At 44.3% G+C, this 26,031-nt stretch overlaps 1 protein-coding gene across 5 annotated transcripts in view; it reads right to left on the minus strand.

The window, feature by feature from the left end:
* Window positions 1-2,123: 2,123 nt before the first annotated feature.
* Window positions 2,124-26,031, minus strand: part of FANK1 (fibronectin type III and ankyrin repeat domains 1) — a gene marked incomplete at its 5' end in the record, with an annotated part of 144,991 nt that continues 121,083 nt past the window's right edge. For 2 of the 5 annotated variants that reach the window (XM_082423212.1, XM_082423208.1), the window contains 9 exons: window positions 2,124-2,370; window positions 2,483-2,527; window positions 2,617-2,694; window positions 3,217-3,360; window positions 6,114-6,279; window positions 9,658-9,723; window positions 13,985-14,059; window positions 15,085-15,166; window positions 22,168-22,292. In XM_082423212.1, the coding sequence (XP_082279338.1) occupies window positions 2,305-2,370; window positions 2,483-2,527; window positions 2,617-2,694; window positions 3,217-3,360; window positions 6,114-6,279; window positions 9,658-9,723; window positions 13,985-14,059; window positions 15,085-15,166; window positions 22,168-22,292 (847 nt within the window). In that variant the 3' untranslated portion in view covers window positions 2,124-2,304. Of the gene's footprint in view, window positions 2,371-2,482; window positions 2,528-2,616; window positions 2,695-2,759; window positions 2,847-3,216; window positions 3,361-6,113; window positions 6,280-9,657; window positions 9,724-13,984; window positions 14,060-15,084; window positions 15,167-22,167; window positions 22,293-26,031 lie in introns of those variants that run through there. The other 3 variants (XM_082423210.1, XM_082423209.1, XM_082423211.1) reach the window with 3 other exon arrangements.

A 26,031-nucleotide genomic window follows, 5' to 3' on the forward strand; every position in this document is an offset into this window, starting at 1 on the left:
CAATGACTCTTGAATCAAAGCTGAATAGCAGATTATCTAGCAAATAGCAAATGGAACCGTTTGTGTTAACACACTCTACAGCCATGTTTCTCAGACTCCTTGAATTATAAGCACTCACCTGGGATACTTGTGACAATGCACTGCTCGTGCCCTTTCCCGAGAGACTCCAATCCAGAGGGAATTCCAATTCAGAAATAAAAAGTATAAATTACTTGGGAAAAATGAAGCTAATAAAAGCATGGGTTGCTTCCTTGGGAAAATTCAAAACACAAGATAAACCACAATCTAATCTCATTAAGGAAAAATATTAAAAAGCAAACACACATAGCACCTGAGCATATAGAACTCAGCAGCCCACTGTAACCCAATGAGATCATCTCAGGAATATAAGGATGGTTCAATATTTTAAAATCTAGTAATCCAAGTCAGCAAATTAATAGCTTGTAGGGAAATAGGCCATATTATGATAACCAGAGATGCTACAAAAGACATTTGATAAAATTCAACATCCATTCCTGAATTTTAAAAAGTCCGAAATATAGATAGGTAGAAAGGTAGGTAGGTAGATAAAAATGTAAAGTCTGAATAAAATAAGACTGGAAACCAAAGGACTTGAGAGGTGCTTCAGTGGAAAATTAAATTCACAGATACGAGCTAGGACCTTACAAGCAGTCATTTTTGGCTAAGTTACACTGCGATGACAAGCCACTCTTAAATTTCAGCGACTTATGACATGAAAGGGCTATTTCTCACTCACATGTCATGTCCATCCTGGGGGAGCTCTGGCTCTTGTCTCAGGACCCTGGGCTGATGGAGTAGCCACCATCCAAATCACAGCTGGTCTTGTGGCAGAGGCAAGAGGGACCTGGGGATGCTTAAAGCTTCCTCTCGGAGGGACAGGAGCCACTTCCACTCATGTTTCATTGACCAAAGTCAGCCCCATTATATGGCCAAGGTTGACCTCCACAAGAAGGGGTGTGCCCTCTTCCCATAGGTCATGAATATTATACACAACAGACCAAGGAATGAAGTGGAGGTGAAAGTCAACATTGATCATGGTGGGGGAAAAGGAGCCTTGGAACGCCGTGACGATGCTCTGATTTTTAGAGAGATTTTTTTAAATCTAGTCCAGCAAATCTAAAGGAATAAGCATTTGTACAAAAGGTAAAACGCTAGTGAAATATCTAAGGAGAGGACTGCGTATGATCCACAGATCCAGTTCCTAAGGCGGACAGTCTATAAGCTGTATGGAATAGAGCTGAGAATTGCCAACATCAAAAAACAGATGGTGTGTTTTTTCTCTACGCCCTTCCCCCAGAGCTTTGGCACTTTAATAACCTTTTAAATGCTCTTTCCCTGCAGAGACAATTCCAGTCCCGTGCAGACCTCTGTAGCTGGTCTTCTCCTGGGGTCAAGTTAACCAGCTTGTCTCTGGAGACGCAAAATGCATGCGGTCGGCTCGCTCCCCTCTTTGCTGATTTCTAAGTGTGTCTGCCAAATTAAAGCTCCAACACGTTTGTGTGTCTGAGCTCCCAACCAGCAGACCTGTTCATTCCTACTTGTCTTAGAACTGAGTGATCAGTATCAAAACCCTTTCTGCTCTGAGGACTCGATGTAATAATATACTCCTCTTCGGCAAAGTTGTCAACAGGCCAGCAGGCCGGCTCTTTCACTGTCAGGGCCTGAGTGTATGCAAACACGTCCTCAGACAGGTCTGTTCTAAAAGCACTGCTCTAATGGAGCAGAATCGGGGTCTTGAAATATGTATCTTGTGCTTTGATGTGAGGCCAACGGCTGAGCAGAAAACTCTTCACATGGCCTCCTGGGCTTTCAGGAGGAGCGTCTCTCAGGAGGGAGCACCAGCCTGACCCCACGGCCTGGAAGGCCTTAGGTTGGGAAGGAAGGACATAATTAAAAACACATGGGAGAAGGAATTTCCACCGGGTCCTGGAGTGGCTCGGAGGACAGCTTGGAGGGCAGGAGCGGGAAGTGGGAGACCCGTGTATGTTTGTGCAGCTCCGGGACATAAATATTTTGCTTCACGTCTAACTCCAAAAGGCCCGAGCACAAGAACACATCCCCGTTCTGCAGACGCCCGATGATGACACCACCGCCACGCGTACTTAGGTAGAAAGATGTATTTCAAAGTGAGAACAGTTGTATGTTACAAAATACTGTGAATCTTCACTAAATAATTAATCAAATGTATAGCCCTCAAAGATGCAGAATTTCATCTCTCTAGTTCAAGTCCCGTTTTGCTTCGTTTCACTTGGCTTTCGGAGGGAGGTAAGAGGTGCCCCGCGGTCAGCGAACAGATGACTTCTTCGGCATTTGCTTTTTTTTCATTTCTTCTAATAAGGAGACGACATTCTAGATAAACAAAAACAGGTGCATGTGATCCAAGGTTTGGGTTTTTTTTTTTTTTTTTTTTTTTTTTAAGTGCTGCAAAATGAGCCTCAAAGGGCAGAAAGAACATCCCAACCTTTCTGTCAAAAACTCTGGCCATTTCTAGGACACCTTTGCCAAACTGCAAGAGAAAACAAGAAAAATTCTTTTGTATCTATGTTCTCTCCTCCTCGCCAGGAAAAGTCCTTAGCTGGAGATGGAGTTACATACCTCATTTTTCACACTTGCGTCTGCCCCTCTGTCGAGAAGTAACTGGACTAATTCTTCATGGTTATTCAACACGGCCACCTAGAAGACAAACGGCGGGGGTGAGCGGAAGGGGGTGCCTGGTGGGACAGCTCCAGGACGCCCAGCAGCAGCATGATCAAGAGTCAGAGCTGTCTGGGGCCGCTGTGGCTGTGCAGGATGGGTGCGTGTGCCCCGCTGCACAGCGATGGCAACTGCAAGGGAAGAGGAAAGGAAATCTGCTTTTCTCCACGTAGGATGACCTGACAAGTCCTAGGCCAAACCAGGACAGAGAATAGCACTTCTTTGTTTTTATCCTAAAATGGCCCCAGGGACTGGGGTTGGTAATCCTTCAAGAAAGTTGTCAAAAGACAACAAAAATACTAGAGTGACGCCACCCACCCACCCCCAAAAGAATGCTATGGTGACATTGCCATATCTTAATTCACAGGCCGATAGGGAATACACAGGCAACCAAAACCCCGTGCTCTTATGTGGCTGCACTGGCAAGAATTTCTGCTACAGGGGCAGCTCTGACCTTAATTCCGCCTGTCAAGCCAGGCTGCTGTGTGGGGCAAGGCGTACCATGAGAGAGGTCTTCCCGTCTCTGTCTTTCATGTTCACATCCGTGCCTGCGTCAGTCAGCAGAGAGGCGACCTTCTGGTTCCCCGAGACCGCAGAGACTCTCATGAGCGGGCTCCACCCTGAGCCAGCGTCCGTGGTGTCCACCTGGAGAGCCACAGGGAGAGCGGCTCTTAGCCCACTTTCTTTTCCTGAAAATCACTCATCAGAAACTTATAAAGAAATGTCTACTTGCCCCAATTCCCCCAATTTAGATAGCAGTCTTCCTAGACCTGGTGAGAGTTGATTGGACTGTGCTGATTTCATTCACATTTACACAGTGAGCAGCTGTGTTTGGACCACTTTAGAGGGTGCTGAGAGGCCCCAGGAGGCCCCTCCCCACCCACTGGCATCTTCATTTACATTTTGTTCAAATGGAAAAAAGATGGGACAGAAAAATGAAACATAATCACCTTCTCCTTGGCCCCATGTGAGCCCTGCCTTATTTTCTCGTGCCTAACTTTCCTCGTCTGGTTTTTAAAGAGTGTCTGCTGCTTACTTTTAAGTGTCTTTTGTAAGCGGCTTTAAATCCCTTCTGAAACAAGACAGTAATATAAACACCCATCCTGATCCTTACCAATAGGTATTCATTTTAAGCAGGAGAACTACAGCTGGAGTAAATACAAAGCAACCAGATCTCTTACATGAAATCCAGTCTGAAAAGCTAGCCAACCCAATGCCTTGTCCAAAATGTAGTTTGCCTGGTAGTAAGATGGGCCATTTCTAATAATCTGCCCGACATTAAGATCCTTCAATTTCATGCTTTTTAAGACATATTCTAGAATGATAAAATGTAGATACTGCCTCCTCCAATCTCAACGAAGACCTCATCCACCCATGAAGAGTGGTTCTGAAGTAGACATATGCACATGTGCACAGACGGATGCATGGAATGCACACACAGGTCTAATTCAGAAGAATTACTTACAGAAGAATTACTCAGAGCTATCTGCAGCTTTAGTATGAAGCATCAGACCGGAATAACAAACAAGGAACTGCCAGTAGGGGCTTAGGACCTTGCAGGTGATTTGTGTGTATGAGATTAGCCACTGCCAACACCGTTAAGATGTGCAGCTCTTCCTCTTGCAAATAACAAATAACCTTTGGGCAGCAAACTCCATTATATTTAAATAATTATAAAATAACCACCTCGTACTACAAGGTACTTTATGCATTTTCAATGCACTTCCACACATATTTTCTCTTTTGGTCCTGAGGGGTTAAACAGGGGTAGCTATTTTTATTCCTGGTTTACAAATGTTTAAACCAAATCTCAGAGAAGTCGAATACCTTCCCTGAGGTCACATGGCTCATTAAATGTAGAAATGCTTCCCCATGCAAATAACTCGCTCTCGGTATAGATCATTCGATTCAAGAAGAGGGTGACAATGCCCCACTTTGCTCCCAGATCCAACCCACTGTCTTCCAAAGCATCGGATCAACCACCTGCCAAGAAGAGAGAGGGACTCGTGTTGACATCACCTGCCAGCCACACAGAAATCTTTTGTGGACACATTTATGGAGTTCCAGTGCTACAGAAAGAGATGGAATTCACCCCAAATGAGTGTGTCCATAACTAAAGACCAGAGAGCCTACACCTCCAAAATTCCAGTATTTAAATGTTGACGGCAGAGACCTGCCCTTCTTTCAGCAAAGGTCAAACTTCGTTTTCAGCTACAGACTTTTACTGGGTCCAAAGCATGAGCAGAATTCATCATAAACCAAACAAGAGGAATGCGGCTGTCACTACCACCCAAGAGAGGTGTGGGCCCGAACACCCAAGGCGCACAGGCCGGTCCTTCTGACCTTTTGTGCGTGTCTCTAAAACAAAACAAGAAATGTAATAAAAGGGATTTATCTTGAGGTTCTTCCTTCAAGGGGCCCTCTTCTCAGCCCTCTAAAAGCAGCAGCAGGAACCAGTGAGATCCCACAACTTAAGCCTTGCTTTTGCTCAATCACACTTCAGAGACAAACTAGGACAAATCTACAGACATCTTCCAGGAGACATAACTCTTCTCCATTCGAGTTTATTTTCCAGGTCATCAGTTTAATTTCTCAGTAGTCTACACCATCCGGCAATCACAATTAGGAGAGAATTTCGTTCATCATTCCTTATTTCCATGCCCTGAAATTTTTATTTAACGTCTTTGAAATCTTGAACTAAAGTTTTCAAAGGTATCAGCAGTTACCCTAATTGAGCTAATTCTATTTGCCCATCTTCAAATATCTGTAGAAGTCCAAACAACTCTACTTCTATTTGCCAAGTAGAACTTGTGCTTTCTGATGACATGAAACCAGAAGCAAACCAAAATGTCTGCTTCAAAGCAAAGACACGAGAGCTGGAATGCTCTATTCTTGATATAGTGTTTGCTCTTTGGAAGTTTTTTTTAATGACTAATCTTTAAAGCAAACCAAGAATAAAAATAATTTAATTCTAAAAGCAATAAGCAGCACTATGGCTGTAAGAGTTCTGAACATCTTGGTGCGTCCAGCACCTATGACAGTATCTGGTGTGTTGTAGAGGCACCATCAAGCTTTATTGGCATAGGGAATGAACAAAGGAATAAACAAAGTAGAAGCAGCATCAGGTCCAGCTCTGGATTCAGCACTGTTTCTTTTTCCCCCACATGAGATGAACCTCCATGACAATCTAAAGCCTCACTGTCATAACAATTCTATAATGATCTTTTTTTTCCAAGGTTTCAGGAACTTTCTTGCTCATAAGTCAGAGAACTTTCTCCAGCATTTCTAGGTTCAACTAATCAAAAGACATCCACATAAGGCCCTGCTTGTCCTAAACCCTATGGAACAGCATTTAGGTTCTTAACTGTACGTGTGTAGTTAACAAGGACAATCCGTACCTCACAGCCGTCCTTTATCATCCACTCAATCACATTGCAGTGGCCTCCATCTGCAGCCCAGTGCAGAGCTGTACAGCCTCCTAGGTCTCTAGTGTCCCAAGAAGCACCGTGTCTTCGGAGGTATTTCACAACATCTAGGTGTCCTGCGTAGCACGCAAGCATTAGACTGCAACACACAGCAGAAGAAGCATCTGGCTATGAGTGCGGTCTCCACACTCAGGTCTACATTTACCCTCCCTGGCTTAAACCTAAGAGAGAAATCCTAATTTGGGTGGAAAAGCCATGAAAATCATTCACATAAAATGCATGTGTCTATCAACTGATAGATAGACACATTGTGGTATATCCATACAATGGAATATAATTTGGCCATAAAAAGGAAATGAAGTACTGATATATGCTACAATGTAGATGAACCTTAAAACATTACGCTAAATAAAAGCAGCCAGACACAAAAGGCCACATAGTATGATTTCATTTATATGAAATGTCCAGAATAGACAAATCCATAGAGACAGAACTAGCAGGTTAGTGGTCGCTCAAGCTGGAAGGAGGAGATGGTAAGCGACTGCTAATGAATATAGGGCTTCTTTCTGTGTTGATGAAAATCCTCTGGATTTATATAGTGACGGTGGTTACACAACTTTGTTCATATATTTTTTTTTCACACACACACACTGTATTTTATTTTTACAGGAGATAAATAGACTGTTCATATATTTTTTAATGCTGAATTGTACATTGTAGCAGAATGAATTTTAGGGTATGTGAATTATACCTCCAAAAAATGAATAATCACTGTAATTGAGTAAAATGTTGGGATTTAAAAACATCTACCAGTCCATGATGATATTTAAAAAAGAAAAAGAAATAAATCTCATTGGACACTATTAGAGATAACTATTAAACCAATTCCTTACTCTAAATAGTGGTACTTAAACATTTATGTTGTCTTTATAGAATGCAATGTAGTCCATCCCCAGTTGATGAGGGAAGCTCTTGTTAACAGAAGACTACACAGCTAATAAATAAAGGAGGAATCATGGAATTAGAAAATCACTTTTTGGCAAGTCCCAATTAAATAATTGATTCAGGCAAGGATCATAGTAGATGCTAAAATCTTTGGATGAAAGTTTAATGGAGAACAGGATATTCACACTGTACTGAATTTCTAACCCATAGATTATTTTCTAATTGCAGTGGGAAGCTATATCTTTACAAAGGAAAGATTTAGCTGTTACACCCTCACCAAAGGATCAAAATTAGAATCACCAAAGGATCAAAATTAGAATCACCAACTGTGGGGCAACCTGCATCACAGGCCTGACAGAGGCAAACTGAAGTCACAACACCAGCTCTGAAGTGCTCTTGCTAAAAATGTTAACCTGAATCCAATCAAGCCTTTAAACCTAATTTTAACTTTATTGGAAATAATGAACAAGTTAAATGCCTCCTTCACACCTAGGAGACAACTGAGCAGATCAAGAACATAGGGCATCCTCTAAGATAATTGATCCCGTCTCCTCAAAAGTCATCGCTATAAGAAAAAAATTTTTAAATAAAAAAAAGAGAGGACCAGTTACACACACACAGGTTTTCACCTTCAGTCTACTGATGGGAATTATTATATTAAGAAATGTCCTGGGGGCTTCCCTGGTGGCGCAGTGGTTGAGAATCTGCCTGCCAATGCAGGGGACACGGGTTCGAGCCCTGGTCTGGGAAGATCCCACATGCCGCGGAGCAACTAGGCCCGTGAGCCACAACTACTGAGCCTGCGCGTCTGGAGCCTGTGCTCCACAACAAGAGAGGCCACGATAGTGAGAGGCCCGCGCACTGCGATGAAGAGTGGCCCCCGCTTGCCGCAACTAGAGAAAGCCCTCACACAGAAACGAAGACCCAACACAGCCAAAAATAAATACATAATTAATTAATTAATTAAAATCTTTAAAAAAAAAAAAAGAAATTTCCTAATCTAGACATCCTTACCCTCCTGGCATGATCCTTTAGCTAGGATGGAAGAGATACATAAATGTCTTCACATAAAGACGTACAAATAGCTTTCTTTCTATCAGATTTTATCAATAAGGCTATCCTCTGTAGCTTTCCAGCTTCCTCTCTGCTGTGGAAAAGTTCAAGGTTATTATCAGTACCTAGAAAATCTGAACAAGCTCATTGGTAGAACAGACAAACCACAGAACCTATTTTGGAGGTGATCTTTTAATAAATTTTCTAATTTCTTGTATGGATATTGGTTATTTTGGATGTCCTATTTCTTGAGTTGATTTTGATAGTTTAAATTTTCTCTAAAAAAGTACCCATTTAAATGATTTGATCAAATCTATTTTAGATGCAAATGTACCACTTTCTTTTCATGCTTAAATTTGCTCTATACTGTTATGAATCCTTTCAGATTTCTAATTTTTTCTTTCCTCTGAGATTTACAAAATTGGTCCATTTTATTGTGTAACTTTTGTTTAAGAGGTAGCTCTTACATTTCTCAACAATCTTTATTTTATAAACAATTTCTACTTTTTAAAAATTCTTCTCTTTCATACCTCTCAAGTTTTTCTTTTTCCTTTTTAAAATGGCACTATTATTTTTTCAAACTTCTTGAATTGATGGCTTAGTTCCAAAAATACCTGAGTTATTTGAAAAACTACTGTTTAAACTTATAAGTGATTTTTTCAATGTTACTAAAATCTATTGCTGCACTATGTCCAGAGAGCGTGGTAGGTAGGTTTTCTGATTTTAGAAATTGATGTTCTCTTTGTGGCCTACCGTATTTGATCAGTGTTTTGTAGCTACTCCTTACATACTAGTTTGCAGTGCATAAACCTTTGATCGGCGTACATCACGTGACTATAAGCTCCTTGAGCAAAGGCTTTGCATTTTATTCACTGTTCTACCCAAGTGCCAAGCACAGAGCCTGGCATGTGGTAGTCATTCAATAAATATTGGTTGATTTGAATTAATTAATTAAACTTAATTACTAGATTAGTGATTATTTTTATGTCTTTCTAAAACATTCTCTCATTGTAAGAACAAGTTTCCAAGTATCATGTTCTTTCCACAAACTTCTCCTGCAAGGCACTCAGCCCTTTCACCTCAGGGAAGTAATTGGGTTGTATCTTTGTGAATGCCTTTTGCTTCCTTGGAAACACCTAAGACTTCTAGTTAACAAAGTCAGGTGAAATGCAATGAGAGCCCTTAGGGAGGTACAAAGTGCCACAGGCACTTACAACCAAATGCCCAGCACCCGGCTGGAGAAAACTGCTTCAATAACTATCACTTACTGAGTGCTTAGTGTCTGCTGGGCTCAAGCTAGGGAAGGCAGATGCATTATAATGGATATCCCCCAAAATACCCTGTTGAACGGAAGAATAAGTGGACAAGTGAATAAGCCAGTGTTTGAGTTGCCATCGTTCCTTTGAGACCTATCACCTCTCAGTACTGTCAAAAGAAACAAGAAAATATTTGGGTAAATCAAAACCCCAAGCCTAGTAACACAAGTATGGGAACAGTTTAGGGCATGTTTCATACCTACCTGTCCTTGCCACTTCCATTCTGCAGATTCACATCTGTGCCGTTAGAAACGAGGATTTTCACAAGCCTAAACAAGACAAATTTCAGAGTTGCTGGATAAGCAGCTTTGATGAATAGGAACCCACGATAACCCAGTAAAAATGAACGACTCTATATTTAAGACCTGTCCTGGCAACTCTCTCTTCTCCATCTTCAGAGGCAGCTGGCTTTAAAGACAGGGCATTACTAAACCAGGAAACTGCCTCTCCACACCAAAAAAACCAAAAACAAACAAGTTTTTACTCTTTACGTGAATTATTCATTGAAAACAAAAAACTGTACCACATGAAACAAATTAGACTATGAAACTAACTCACTCTCACTTTAATGACCATTGGAAATACATTTTCAAATGGTAGAATCTAATGAAAATCCATTTCTATTTCTTTAAAAATGGCATTTTAGTAGTTAAAATATAAATATGTTGGAAAAAATAAGCTCTTAGTATTTATGTGTATCTCCGTGAGGAGTAGAGAAAATAGATTGTGTCAGTGGAAATTATATCTGAGCAACCTATCAGGGAAATTTGATTTCTAGAAGGAATATCCCTCCCCTTTCTTTTTTTAAAGAAACTGTGATTTAAAATCTCCCAACAAACAAAAGTCCAGGACCAGATGGCTTCACAGGTGAATTCTATCAAACATTTAGAGAAGAGCTAACACCCATCCTTCTCAAACTCTTCCAAAAAATTGCAGAGGAAGGAACACTCCCAAATTCATTCTATGAGGTAACCATCACCCTGATACCAAAACCAGACAAAGACACTACCAAAAAAGAAAATTACAGACCAATATCACTGATGAATATAGATGCAAAAATCCTCAACAAAATACTAGCAAACAGAATCCAACAACACATTAAAAGGATCATACACCATGATCAAGTGGGACTTCTCCCAGGGATGCAAGGATTCTTCAATATATGCAAATCAATCAATGTGATACACCATATTAAAAAATTGAAGAAGAAAAACCATATGATCATCTCAATAGATGCAGAAAAAGCTTTTGGCAAAATTCAACACCCATTTATGATAAAAACTCTCCAGAAAGTGGGCATAGAGGGAATCTACCTCAACATAATAAAGGTCATATATGACAAACCCACAGCAAACATCATTCTCAATGGTGAAAAACTGAAAGCATTTCCTCCAAGATCAGGAACGAGACAAGGATGTCCACTCTCACCACGATCATTCAACATAGTTCTGGAAGTCCTAGCCACGGCAATCAGAGAAGAAAAAGAAATAAAAGGAATACAAATTGGAAAAGAAGAAGTAAAACTGTCACTGTTTGCAGATGACATGATACTATACATAGAGAATCCTAAAACTGCTAGAGCTAATTAATGAATATGGTAAAGTTGCAGGATACAAAATTAATGCACAGAAATCTCTTGCATTCCTATATACTAATGATGAAAAATCTGAAAGAGAAATTATGGAAACACTCCCATTTACCATTGCAACAAAAAGAATAAAATACCTAGGAATAAACCTACCTAGGGAGACAAAAGACCTGTATGCAGAAAACTATAAGACACTGATGAAAGAAATTAAAGATGATACCAACAGATGGAGAGATATACCATGTTCTTGGATTGGAAGAATCAACATCGTGAAAATGACTATACTACCCAAAGCAATCTACAGATTCAATGCAATCCCTATCAAATTACCAATGGCATTCTTTACGGAGCTAGAACAAATCATCTTAAAATTTGTATGGAGACACAAAAGACCCCGAATAGCCAAAGCAGTCTTGAGGGAAAAAAACAGAGATGGAGGAATCAGACTCCCTGACTTCAGACTATACTACAAAGCTACAGTAATCAAGACAATATGGTACTGGCACGAAAACAGAAACATAGATCAATGGAACAAGATAGAAAGCCCAGAGATAAACCCACACACCTATGGTCAACTAATCTATGACAAAGGAGGCAAAGATATACAATGGAGAAAAGACAGTCTCTTCAATAAGTGGTGCTGGGAAAACTGGACAGCTACATGGAAAAGAATGAAATTAGAATACTCCCTAACACCATACACAAAAATAAACTCAAAATGGATTCGAGACCTAAATGTAAGACTGGACACTATAAAACTCTTAGAGGAAAACATAGGAAGAACATTCTTTGACATCAATCACAGCAAGATCTTTTTTGATCCACCTCCTAGAGTAATGGAAATAAAAACAAAAATAAACAAGTGGGACCTAATGAAACTTCAAAGCTTTTGCACAGCAAAGGAAACCATAAACAAGATGAAAAGACAACCTCAGAATGGGAGAAAATATTTGCAAACGAATCAACGGACAAAGGGTTAATCTCCAAAATATATAAAGAGCTCATGCAGCTCAATATTAAAGAAACAAACAACCCAATCCAAAAATGGGCAGAAGACCTAAATAGACATTTCTCCAAAGAAGACATACAGACGGCCACGAAGCACATGAAAAGATGCTCAACATCACTAATTATTAGAGAAATGCAAATCAAAACTACAATGAGGTATCACCTCACACCAGTTAGAATGGGCATCATCAGAAAATCTACAAACAACAAATGCTGGAGAGGGTGTGGAGAAAAGGGAACCCTCTTGCACTGTTGGTGGGAATGTAAATTGATACAGCCACTATGGAGAACAATATGGAGGTTCCTTAAAAAACTAAAAATAGAATTACCATATGACCCAGCAATCCCACTACTGGGCATATACCCAGAGAAAACCGTAATTCAAAAAGACACATGCACCCGAATGTTCATTGCAGCACTATTTACAATAGCCAGGTCATGGAAGCAACCTAAATGCCCATCAACAGACGAATGGATAAAGAAGATGTGGTACATATATACAATGGAATATTACTCAGCCATAAAAAGGAACGAAATTGAGTCATTTGTTGAGATGTGGATGGATCTAGAGACTGTCATACAGAGTGAAGTAAGTCAGAAAGAGAAAAACAAATATCGTATATTAACGCATGTATGTGGAACCTAGAAAAATGGTACAGGTGAGCCGGTTTGCAGGGCAGAAGTTGAGACACAGATATAGAGAACAGACATATGGACACCAAGGGGGGAAAACTGCAGTGGGGTGGGGATGGTGGTGTGCTGAATTGGGCGATTGGGATTGACATGTATACACTGATGTGTATAAAACTGATGACTAATAAGAACCTGCAGTATGAAAAACAAACAAAACAACTAATACTAAACTTTCATTGGGTTATTTGTATGGAAATATGTTAATATAAATGTTTCAGACAGTACATGAAATTTCTAAAAATCTTATATGTTCTGGTAAAATGTTATAAGTCATAATCCTAGTTATTACTTTAAAATGTACATCTCAGAAATAACTAATTTTCTTGTCAACTCCATTATTATGAACTTTCATCAAATCTTTAACCGTGGTCATTTTTAAGTCTTTTGTCATTTACAGACAGTTCTGGGTGTACTCTGATGCTTTTGCAAATATGTTCCTATAAAAGGGTTTCATCTTCAAGAAATTCATGGAAAAGACTCTGACAAGTACAGGTTTCTGGTAACTGTACTGCTGAACTGAATGAATAAGCAGTTTCAGAACTCTAATGGAAAACTGATGAATTCATAAAAGTGCTAACAAAAGATCAAGATGAAAAAAAAAATTAATTACATGGGACTGAGTGAACTGATGAGGATGAGTATAATTTTTGTGACTTTCTGTTTGAATTAAAAAAAAAAAATCCCACAAGGACTCAGAGGCAAAGAATATACAAATCAATTTTCACTGCAAAGTAAAGGAGCTGTTACAGTGGAGGATTACCGGACTGAATGTCAATATTATGACATAGTATGAGTGTGTTTCGTGTTTGGTAATTGCAATCATTGTTGCTTTTGTTGTGGTCATCCATGTACAATGCTTGGTGTCAGTCTATTTATCTCTTGTAAAAATAAAATACAGTGTGTGTGTATGAACAAAAAAAAAAAAAAAAGAAATTCACATTCCAATAACCAGTTTTCCCAGGACATATAAAATACCTTGCAAAATGTGATTAAAATGGCTACCTCTCTTCCTTATCACGTGATTATACGTTTTTATACCCTCTCCTGCATGTTGTGTGACTTTATGATAAAAGCAGCTGAGCTTCTGTTCAGCCCCTACATGGCTCAGTTTTGGAAAGAGAACTGAAGCTGGGTTCCCCCCCACCACGGCCCTTCCCCTCCCATCCCGGTCCTGAGAGGAGTCTTTGGGAGGAGCGAGGGGCTCAACCCCTCCCTAAGGGATGCAGAGGGAAGCGCCATACCTGCTGTATCCTCTCTGGGCAGCGACCATCAGAGCGGTAAAGCCAAACTTATTGGGAACATCAACCTTCACGTTGCTTGGGGGAAACACAGAGGGAAAAAAAGAGATGAACGTGCCCACACGGCTCCCTGCGGATTCACAGCTGACTTCTCTTTCAGGGCGCAGGTGGTTAAAACGGTTCATTTTCCTGAAAATTCCAGTTCCTTCTGCGCCATTAAGTTTTTGTTGTCTTAGACTGCCCTGCCTAATATTTTAAAGGATTCAAATTCACAAGGAAAGAAGAGGAAATTGCTGTAATTTCACTTAAAGTAGGCATTTCCTTCAATTCAGAACCATTACATAATCTGCTAAAATCCTCTATGACGAGCACGGCCCCCCTAAACCAGCGGGGGACACAGTGGCTTCACTGCAGGCTCTCAGCTCCACCCAACACGAGCCTGGCCCCCATTGCACCCACTGGGCATAAAGCACTGCTGCTCAGAGAAGAAAGCCCAGTTCTTAAATAGCAGCTTAGAAGCTGTGGCGTTTTTCGGGAAACTTCTCCTACTTACAGAGCCTCAATTCACACATGACTTGTCTTCTAAGGCACTCAAAACTATCAATCCAAAAACGATCTAGATAACGTTGTCCTGTTTTCATTTGGGAGACAGCTTCAAGTATCTCATTGGCGGCAACTGTATTCAACATTTCCCCTCTTTGGTTTTATCAGCCTTTTGAGTTAGAAACAGCTGATTTACTGATTCCTTAATTTCATCAGGAATTAGACGTGGGTGGGCATTTAGGGGCAAAATTTGCCTAAATGCTATGGCATATAAGCAAGAGTCATAAGTTATTTCTGGGAAGAATATATGACACCCAGACTCGTCATGTCTGTTTTCAATGTTCATTAAATAATGACAAAATATCCCATTTACATGGGGCTGTGTCTACGGTCATCTTTATGAGCCGTGCTGCACTCACACCAGTCACCTGAGATCAATTTTGGAGCCAAAGCCGTGGGGAATTTTAGGGAAATAAAGTTAAGCTGCATGAACGCATTTCTAAACACTTGCTGGGCATTTAAAAAAAAATTTAAGTTTTTAAAAGGCAGAGCTCTCTCACCCTCCTTGTAGTATTCGAAGCAGCAAATCTTCATCGTTCACGTTGACAGCTCTATGCAAGTGTTCACTACTTATGGGTTCTCCTGAAGAAAGTAGATTGGAAAGCAGTCATCCAAAATATAATGAAAGAAGGTTCATTCCAGCTCTGTTCCTCCTGTGGCCTCGAGTGGAAGTTCATGTTCACCTTCAAGAAGGCACTTGGCAATTCTGCTGAGTATCTCTTACATGACATACTCTCCACTCCTCCTTTTACTGAAAATAGACCTTGTTTTCACATATTAAGAGAACATTTAGATTGTCCTAAAGGCTTGGGACATTTTCAAGTTATAAAAGTACCGCTGTGTGGATGTTATTTTGATATTTGAAAATAATCCTTTCAGATTTCATAAGACATAATAAATGTGTCTTACGAGCAAGGGAAAGCTCTACCGTTGTCACGCTGTGCTGGTTTTGTTTGCCAAGGAGTCACTAAACTATGTGAACAACAAACGAAACAAGACAGATTGCTTTAACATTGGAAATCCACAATTTCAGTCCTTCCCGGGAACATAACATTCACGTTGGCCTTGCCTCCTGTGAGCTTGTGGAGGCAGAAGGGCTCATACCCAGAGAGGTGGAACATTGTGAGAAAGCCTGATTGTGGGAGCGAGCCTGCCAAGTGGAGAAGAGCAGGCGAGGGATTCTGAGAAACAGTAAAGGAACAATGGGAAGAGGGGCAGCCCTTCGTGCATCGACTCCTCGTGGAAGAGAATGGGGCGGAAGTCCAAAAATGAGCAGTGCGTGAGCTCAGGACCAAGTGAAAGAAGCCCGTCCATCAGGATGTTTGTTTCATGGCTTCATTTGGTTCACCTCCCATGACGTTCTGACTTTTTTGATGATTAGGATTAAGTTTAAATGAAATAATACAAGTGAAGTGCTAGACTAGCACCTGCACGTCGTTAAGTATCTGTTGTCAAGGTGATAGTAACAGAGTGGCAGCTGCCCTGGTCCCGGGCAGCCCACCTTTCTCTCCTGCCTGGTGCCCAGCCCCCTCCCACACTTAGCACCCTACCAGCCTTCACAGGCATTGGGCTGATAATCCCTGGCTTCAGCCATCTCCAAAGGGCTCATTCATTTATTCAACAAATTTGTTTCGTTTTTTGTTGGTGGTGGGGTTTTTTGGCCACACCATGTGGGATCTTAATTCCCCGACCAGGGATCAAACCCGTGCCCCCCAACAAAGGTTCATGTATACCTTACATGCCTAGTCTTGACACTGGGAGCCCCAGAGAGAATGAGACACACATGTCCCTCTCTTGCCCTTCACACTGCAGGGCCCACTTTCAGCTGTTACTATTCTCAACCCTGAGAGGAAACATCCCCTCCACCCTATCCTCCCACCGCACCCCAGACTACCCCCTGGGGCTCACCCCATCCCTTAACCTCCCTCTTACAGTCTGGCCCGCAGAGGTCCCCGGCCATCGCAGCCAGCTGGGAAGTAAAATTCCTAGCCCTGCTCCTCGTGGTGGAAAAACTCTGGGACGTCAGTTCCCAGGCACAGGAGCCGATTTTCTCCTGGTTTCCTTGGAGGATTTTCCGCTGGACAAAGTACAAACCGGGAAACAGTGGGGCAGAAGAATGAAGGGATCCCTGTCAGAGTGACCTTTAGCTGATACCCTTTTCTTCTGTTCTGGTAAAAATAAATTCAAGCCAAGTTAAAACTGTTTTGAAATAACAATTTTGTCTGCTTGAGCTTGCCAATCTCCTCAAGATGTCTTAGCTATATTATACTTCCTTTTCATCATTCCACACATAGTTTTAGACCAAAAGCCTCTAAATAAATGTATCATGATAACCCACCAGAGGACAAGGCCCACGGCAGTCCCTGGCCTTCTGAGGGAGGTCATGTCTTTCACGAGGGGCTACGGGAGGGGGCAGAGTTTTGCCCCCTGGAGGACATTTGGTAAAGTCGAGTGACATTTTTGGTTGTCACAGCTTAAGGATTGGTACTACTGGCATCTAGTGGCTGGAGGCCAGGGATACCTCTAAACGTCCTACAGACACGGGGCAGCCCCAGTCACCGACCGCACAGACGCTGAGAATCCCTGCACTAGAGTCGTACAGACTTAACATGACTCATACTTTAGTGGGCAAATGAAACCCATGGAAAGTTCCTCTTCCCTCTCGCTTCCCAGAAAGGAGGAGAAGGATGGTGTGGTGGGAAAGTCTCCATTATCCCACCAAACGGCCCCTACTTCTGTGACTCTCAAACGTCAACTGCCACTAAAAACACCAAAATAAGTGATTTGCACAGAATCATCTAGAAGAGCATAGGAAGCTCATCCTATTTCTACTGAATTTTAAAGTATGGAATCCTAACAAGATCCTATTCACTAAGCTGTCTCTAGAGCATCACATGATGCTTTTAATCTCCTTCAGACCACAAAACAGGGCCAGAAAGGCTGAGTGAGTTGTCCAAGGTCACCCAGATAGGAGGGGGCGACATCAGAGCTCAAAGGGAGGTCTTCCGAAAGGCCACACTCCTTCGTTTGGGGCTTAATAGATGTCGAGGTAGCTGACCAATCCATTCTATGCTTCCACTCTTACTAAATTCTGTATACAAGCAGACATCTTAAATACACACACATGAGCCCCCAGCCCCTGCAAAGTGCGAAGTGCAAGGGGAGGCCTAAAGCTTAGAAAGCTTCGGAAAAGTGTTAACTTCTTGGCATTTGAGGGAAAGCTCTAAAAGCACACGCAGCACCCGGCACATTACGCCCTGACCACCTCTGTCCACATCATCCCTCTTACCTGCCCAGCATGGCTCTCCCGGTACGGGCACTTCCCATCCTACCCAGGGAGCTCTGCAGCGTGTAAATATCAGAAAACAGAATAAGTTCATTTCGTGCTTAGAAGCTTGAGGACCGTGCATAGCAGAGACCAGGGTATCTTGATATTACGATATAATTTCAATAAATGTATTGCCTATTCCAGTTTCTGCGAGATCAGCGCCCTCCCAACTTATTCTGAGATCAAAGGGACATGTCACGGAAGAGAAGGAAAACAACATAATTGTTCATCATTCCCTGCTTGCTGAGTTCCAGCAATAACTATCATTGGGGCATGAAAGCTCTTTCTCAGCATTAACTCATTAACCCTCTCAGACCCCTGCCAGGAAGGCAACGAGGTACTGAGGACGACCGCCAGCCCAGAGAGGGATCAACCGAGGCACGACAGAGTCTCACAGGTTACAGGAATTTGACAGGGAACAGAAAAGAAGTGCAGAGGCTCTTGTCGGCAGGGCAGAGCAGTTCTTTCTACTCCCACTTTAGGCGGGAGTCATGAAGAACAGAGAGGACGTTCCGGGGTGGGGGCAGAATGTTCCGGTCCTCCGCCCCCGAATCCTTCAAGACCTCGTGGGCCTGGCCCAAGGGACTGCTATCGGCAAGTGCAATGGGATATGGAAAAGGCAGGCTTTGCCTTTGTGGGTTTGCTTTTCTAATGGTTACCCGGGTGTCACCATTATCACAAATATGGAACTGATGCTGCCCCGTGGTGAGGGCGCCCGTCGTCGAGCAGGACCCCGGGAGGGGACGCCTGGCTAGGAGCAGGAAGGGGACAGAGAGGTCTTCGGGACCCCACTGCTCATGCTCTGCAAGAGGGTCATGTAGCTGCAGATGTCCCGACAGATATTAAAATGTGGTGATGGGCTTCCCTGGTGGCGCAGCGGTTGAGAATCTGCCTGCTAATGCAGGGGACACGGGTTCGCGCCCTGGTCTGGGAAGATCCCACATGCCGCGGAGCAACTGGGCCCGTGAGCCACAATTACTGAGCCTGCGCATCTGGAGCCTGTGCTCCGCAGCAAGAGAGGCCACGATAGTGAGAGGCCCGCGCACCGCGATGAAGAGTGGCCCCCGCTTGCCGCAACTAGAGAAAGCCCTAGCACAGAAACGAAGACCCAACATAGCAATCAATCCATCAATCAATCAATCAATAAAAAAATAAATCTTTAAAAAAAAAAAAAAAAAAAAAAAAAAAAAAAAAAAAAAAAAATGTGGTGATAACACCTTTCTTGGTGGAATTTAAGTCTCTATTAAAAACAGTGAATAAATGATGAGCTCATTGGCAAAAAATATTTGCCAATTAACAAGCAGCAGCTGTTTTCCTTTCTTTTTAAGGGCCCAACTGATTAAAATTGCATGCTGCCTCATTTAAACAAGAGTCTCATGTACTTTACCTGGGGTGGGGGGGAAGAAAAAGGCTGAGCATCCTTTATTCAAAGGACATGCTTTTGTGATTCATTAAAGCACTTTCAAACCGAATGCAGATTATCAACCCACAGAAGCATTTTCACTTGTTTTATATAATGTGCACATTTTTAATTCTTTGTTCAGCATGATCTGCCTCCTTAAGAGTGTCTGCTTTGGATATTATAACAGCAACAGCCTACGGAAGCAGCAGCCAGCCAGAAGGAAGGGTTACCTGATCCTTCCCACCCAGGAGAGCGTCCTGAGGTTGCGAGCGCATCCTGGCTGCAGGCACGTGTGCTGCGACCTGACACTCGGCTCCCAGGGCATCACCAGGACCCTCATCTCCAGCCCACCCTCGTCCCCACAGGAGGTCTTGTCTGATGAGCCACGGACGCCACGGACTGCAGTGACAAAGGCCTTGGACCACTGGACCAAGTTTCCACGGCTGCCTCTCGGAAGCCAGCTCAGCAAGGAGAAGGCACACCTGGCCTGCAGGCACCACCCTTGTCAGCTGACAGACCGAGCGCTATGACGCTCTCTGCCTTCCCAGAAGAGCTCCAGATGGTGCCCTGACTCCATGTAACCTCTGGCCAAAGGCCCAGGAGCCCCTGCCCTGGCTTTGACGTGGTACTAAGGATCCTAGGGGCCGCCTACCGCAATGGGCTCTATGCCCACTTCACCCTCACCTGGCAGGTTCAGGGGGCCTCTCCCCAGCCAGTGGGAGCCAGATCCATCTCCCAAGAGACAGGAAGGCAAGCTAAGCCAATCAGAGCTCCTCCTCCCCCCGGTACAGACTGGGGGCTTTTCGTTCGCCATCCATCCAACTGTTTCTTAAGGATCTTCTATAACTAGACATGACTGACCCATCACCCTGGCCCCTCAGGAGCACGCACGGTAGGTGGAAGACAAAGGAGATGAACGAATACATAAAATAAGAGGCAAGGAGCGTTACTAGAGGTGGAGAGACACCGCTCTGTGCCGGGGAGGAGCAGAGTGCAGGGCAAACAAGGGGAAGCCACACGAGGAATGGCCTGGAACAGAGCTCTGTCCCGGAGTGGGCTCGGTAGGCCCAGCGGTGGGGAGGGAGTGCACCCCAGAATGCAGGGGCAGAGCCCGAGGAGGGCAGCACTGGCTGGGGGTGGGGGAGGACGGGAGGGAGCCGAACGGCGGCCTGGAGGAGCGCCCTCCAGAGTCTCTTTCCACACGCTGGGCTCCCTTTGCCCAGGTTTCTCCTGCCCCCTCTCCTCCCTTCTCTGTGCCTTCCCCTCAACACACAAAGAAGTAAGGCACGGTCTGCTGCTCTGCCTTCTTTTCTTGCCCCTAAAAACTCCAGGAGCTCAATATCTCCCATAGAAAAGCAAATGCTTTCACCCTCACCAGATTCAGGGCCAAGCCCTCTTTCCTGACCTGCGTCTCTGGAATCGACCATTTCACGTCAAAAGTCTCCTCTGAAACTCTATTTCTCCACGGCTAGCTGAGCACTGTTTGGGGGGTGTATATGGCATCACCACCCTCAGCTTTAACTGAATTCTCGGTTTGCTAAACTGAGATCCAATCCCCTAATGCCTTGTTTGCAACGGAAGATGTTATGAACCAACTCAAAATCTGAATTACCTTTCATCTGCACAAAAATGTCCGTCAGTAAATGCCTAAAGGACACAACTGAAAGTCACAGAAAATATATGTATACAGGCCAAATGTTACATTGACTGAAATTTTAAAATAATGTTTAACTCACAAAAATTTTAAATAATGTTTAACTCCCTTTGTGCAATCAAAAAAAGATCTGTCTGTATTTTCAGTGGGTGGATATTTTCAGAAGTGAAAAACACTTCTGACCGTTTTAATCTTCACAACATTCTAGTTCAAAGATGGGACTTCATACACACACACCTTCAAAATGTTTTAAAATACCAATCACAGGGACTTCCCTGGTGGCACGGTGGTCAAGAATCTGCCTGCCAGTGCAGGGGACACGCGTTCGATCCCTGGTCCGGGAAGATCCCATGTGCCGCGAAGCAACTAAGCCCGTGCTCCACAACTACTGAGCCTGCGCTCTAGAGCCTGCGAGCCACAACTATTGAGCCCGCGTGCCACAACTCCTGAAGCCCACACGCCTAGAGCCCGTGCTCCGCAATAAGAGAAGCCACCGCAGTGAGAAGCCCGCGCACCACAAGGAAGAGCAGCCCCCACTCGCCACAACTAGAGAAAGCCCGTGCACAGCAACGAAGACCCAATGCAACCAAAAATAAATTAATTAAAAACAAAAAAATCTTAAAAAAAAAAGAAGGAAAATACTGATCCCAGAAAATATTTGCACCCTTAGATCTGCCCTGGGCAAAGGATGCGGCCTCTGTCCCCCATCTCTGTGTGGGTCCCCTCCCCGCATCCTGTGGACAGAAGCAGCGCTGTTCACTGTTCCTCACCCACAGGTTCCCAGGGATCAGACTTCTGTGTCAAGTCTTGACGGATACACTGAAGCTGTCCAAAAGGGACGAAACAATGAGTGGACCTCTCACGTGAGGTCGCCCGGGGGGCAGCCTGTTTCTCCGCGTGGGAACCCTTGGTCGGCCCGCACCCCTCTGGCCCGTTTCCTGAGAAAGGTGACTCCATCCTTTTTTTCTGAACATGCCCTCCCAGGGAAGTGCTGGCACAAAAACAGCTCTTGCATTTGTTCAAGCATAATTAGACTTCCCTTATGCGACGGCCAGGCCCGGCCAGTGAACAATGTTATCACAGCGCTTAAAAATGGAATGGTTTCTGCTTCCAGTAAGGCCAAGCAGGAAGCAGAACACCTTCACCTTCACAGTGCTTGTCACCTTTGGATAAATGAGTTTCGAGTTCTGCATACTCACTGGTCGTAGATACCGAGACCACCGGGCTGTACTCATGCTCTCCGGAGGGGCTGGTGACCTTCAGTCGAAACCTGTACAGGGTCCGTGGGTCCAGACCTTCCACAACATGCTTAGTCGCGTATCCCCTAGACGGGAGGAGACACACGTGATGATGACACCAGGTAATCAGGGCAGCGTCCTCTGAAAGGTATCAGAAGAGCAGGTGGAAGGGATTTCTGAGCACTGTCTACCCCCGGTACAGAGCTGACCTTGGTGGCTGTCCGTCTCTCACCCTGGGCTGAACTCCTGAGCACGAAGGACAGGACAGGTGTCCACCCCTGCCGGCAGGTGCCCTCGATGCCGCAGCCCCCCTCCCCCAGGGCTGACACACAGCTGGCTCGCAATTTTGTACTTTGGAGAAATGGTCACGTTAACCCATGTTTTGTTTTGTTTTGTTTTTGTCCTCATATGGCAAAGTTTCACAATTGAAAGCTAAGCTCGGCAGTACGAGTAGCACACACGTGATTGCTGGGTGGGGTCTTCGGGTGGATGGGCGCCGCTGTGTACCTACTGCGGGCAAAATCCCACTGCAGGGAGAGGACGTGACTGCTCAGAGCCCCCGAGCAGCTGGGGAGGTGGGCAGCACAGAAATGACTCTCCTATCACGCCACACGGTCAGGTTCACCTAGGAAAACGTTTGTGGGAAGCAGGTGCTGAACGCTTGGAGAACAGAAAACTGATTAGAGGCTGCGATGGAAATCTGCAGGCCTCCAGGCAGAAAGACTTGAGTCGGATCGTTTGGAGCTGAAAAACGAGCACCAGGAAAACGCAGGCGGGCAGTGCTGCCGGCTCAGGAGACGCTGAGACCCAGTGAAGGTGCCGAGACCCCGGCTCTCTGCCCGTGAAGCAGGGCCTGGGGGTCTGGTTTTGACTTGCCACACTTTCTAGGATCCCAGGTCTCCAAAGGTCCAAGGAGTTGTATGTCTATCCCAACAGTCCCAAAATCTCAGCTCTCCTTTGCTGCCAAAAACCTTTATTAGCATCTGATTAAATTCCATGTATCTCTTTTCAAAGCCTTCATCTAAATCTTTCTTTCCTTACACCTCAAATACTTGATCTCCATGTGTGCAGGGCGGGCGGAGAGGGGGTGAGGATGTACTATCTCCAGCTCTTTTCTTCTTTCCTGCTTCCACATCCAGCCCAGGCCCTGCCCTCCTCCCTTCAGGACACTCTCCACAGCCCCTCGGATGCCAAGCTTACCATCTTTTTTCCCATTTTCTGTCTATAACTTTCCCTTCATTCTCAGCAGACTTGTACAGAGGCCAGAATCATACTTTGGGGTTCACAACTAATCTTTCAAAAATGTTGATGTGCTACCTAAATATTTATACATCAATTCCTTTCCATGCAACTCACCAAACCTATCTAGTGCCCACTACCTGGGAGGTGCTGGGCCAGGCTGGGGATGCAGCCCTGGACCAGTTCAGGGCCGAGATGCATCTGTCAACTCTTGCTGATGGGTGCGAGAACAGGGGCAGTCCAGGACAGTGAGGGGTGACAGCTGCGTCAGGCTGAAATGACAGTGCTAGAGTTGCCATCATTACTGATCAACCCACTGGAAAAGCAGTGTCTCCCCAAAGATGCAGGCACAGTGCCCAGTGCATAGAGAGCCAAGCCCACCATTGCTCCAGGGGGAGGAGAACCCTTCAGGATAGTTTAAGACGACCCAGAAGGCCTTCTATCTCCCAAACTCACCCATCAGACAAGTAATTCCTCTACCGTGAGGAGTGAGTGAGGGGAGAGGGGGCCCCAAAGCATGTCCTTAGCAGAGAGGCCTCTGATGTAAAGTGAGACATGGGGCAAGCAACCTCCAGAACAGACAGGAGGATAGGCAGGGGAAGGAAGGACCCAGGCAGTCTGAGAAAGCCACGAGGATTGGAAAGACAAGGAATCCCAGAGGGATGAATGGTTAGGTGAGAGCAAAGGATAACTGACAGAAAAATCTAGCACCGGGCGATCAGGCAGGTCTGGATCTGCGCTCCTGAGAGGAGTCTCAGCTCAGAGACCTAGAGGACCATGTTTGAAAACAGGAAATGATTTCCAAAGACCCTTTGCCCTTTGTGTTTCTCTCCCTTTGTCGATTATCCAAAACGTAAAATTTTAAGCTGAAATGAAGTCCAGAATACTCGGAGATCCCCCTTTTCTGCATCACAAGTTACTCCAGGCACCAAAACCTAAATGACTTCTTGGGCGGAGCTCTAACCGAGCCAAGAAAAAGGTGGTGTGGGGGGGGCGGGGGACGTTGAGGCCCTTCTGACCTTCGTCTGTGTTCTCCTGCCCTTCGAGGGTGGACGCAGCCCTCTTCACTGAGACTACCTTTCCTTGAAGCATATTTCTCTCCACCTAAAGAAGCCACGTCAGTCAAGGTGGCCTCTAGCTACCCCTCCCATCCTGCAGGTGCACGTACTCTTCCCACCGTTAAGAGCCAAATTCCTCTCCCCTTAAATAGGATGGGATGTGGCGAAGGGATGCTGTGCAATTCTGGGCCCAGCTTTAACACACCTGGTAGCTTCTGCTCTTGCTCCCTTGGAAGCCAGTTGCCATGTAAAGATGTTCAACTTCCCCACTGGAGGGAGAGGTTGCCTGGTGGGAGTCACTGGAAGATGCCAGACAATGAAGGAAAACACAGGAGCCCGGTCAGCTGCCCACTGTCCCCACTGCCCCAGCAGAGGCATCAGACACATGAGTGACACCACTTGGATCCTTCAGCCCCAAAAGAGCTGCACCAGCCAAGACCACGTGGAACAGAGACTTGCCCACCCCACGTTGTCCAAATTGTAGGATCATGAGCAAGCGTGTGAGTATTTTACACTTTGAGCAAAACCACTAAGTTTGGGACAGTTTGTTACGCAGCAATAGATAACTGATACATCATGTACCAACAACAAAGAAACTATAATAAAGACAATTAGGAAATGATACCGACAGCCTTAAGAAGCCAAAAACACAGAAGTGTTAAAACTAGATACAAATATGTTTACCATGAAAGAAAAAGCTCTGAAACCAAGATAAATGTTCAGAAAAACTGCATGGTCTAAAAAGAAATAACAACAACAACAATAAACTAAAATATATCAGCTTGGCACAAAGTAATCTTGTGAGTGGGTGGGTTTTATTGTTACATGAGCAGAGGTGCATAACTATAGCTATTTGAATCATAGAAACTGAGCCCTCAATTTGTGGCATCTGAAAAGATCTCTAGGAGCTCAGTGAGACTACAATGCTCAAACCTCAATGGAATTTAATTGCCAGGTGGCAAAGACTTAACATAGTTTTAGACCAAAATAAAAGTGCCCCCAGTAAAATCCAATGGTGCTAAACATCATAAGATCACCATGAAGCAAACAGCACCTTCATAACCCCTGGAAAGATAAATTACAGAACTGTCTTAGAAAACAGACGCCACTGGGCACAGCGATTGGAGGCTGGAGGCTCTCACAGCATCAGTAGAGGTGGCCCCACAGAGAGGACCAGAGACACAGCTGCCCACTGGGGTCCTCCACGACTACAATGCAGACACAAGGGTGACACCGACTGCAGCACAGACACAGGGACGTCTCAGAGCAGCTGTGTATCGAACTTCTTTACGCAGCCCAGGCATGGTATCTCAAAGGATGAAGCAATCTTAGAACTTTTCCAAGTTCTATTTCCCGTAGAGGAAATATATCAAAGTATAAAGCATGCCGTTATTTCTGTTATCAGCCAAAGCAAATATCTGATGCAAGAGCTGAGCAAACATGAAACATAACAAAGTAAGTACGGAAATGCCCAGAGACTCAGTTCCCAGACTTCTCTTCTCCCACTATGTTCCACGCCCCCAGCTTT

Source organism: Balaenoptera physalus (genome assembly GCF_965194825.1).
Source record: "Balaenoptera physalus genome assembly, chromosome: 14".
In the NCBI taxonomy this organism is placed as follows: domain Eukaryota; kingdom Metazoa; phylum Chordata; class Mammalia; order Artiodactyla; family Balaenopteridae; genus Balaenoptera; species Balaenoptera physalus.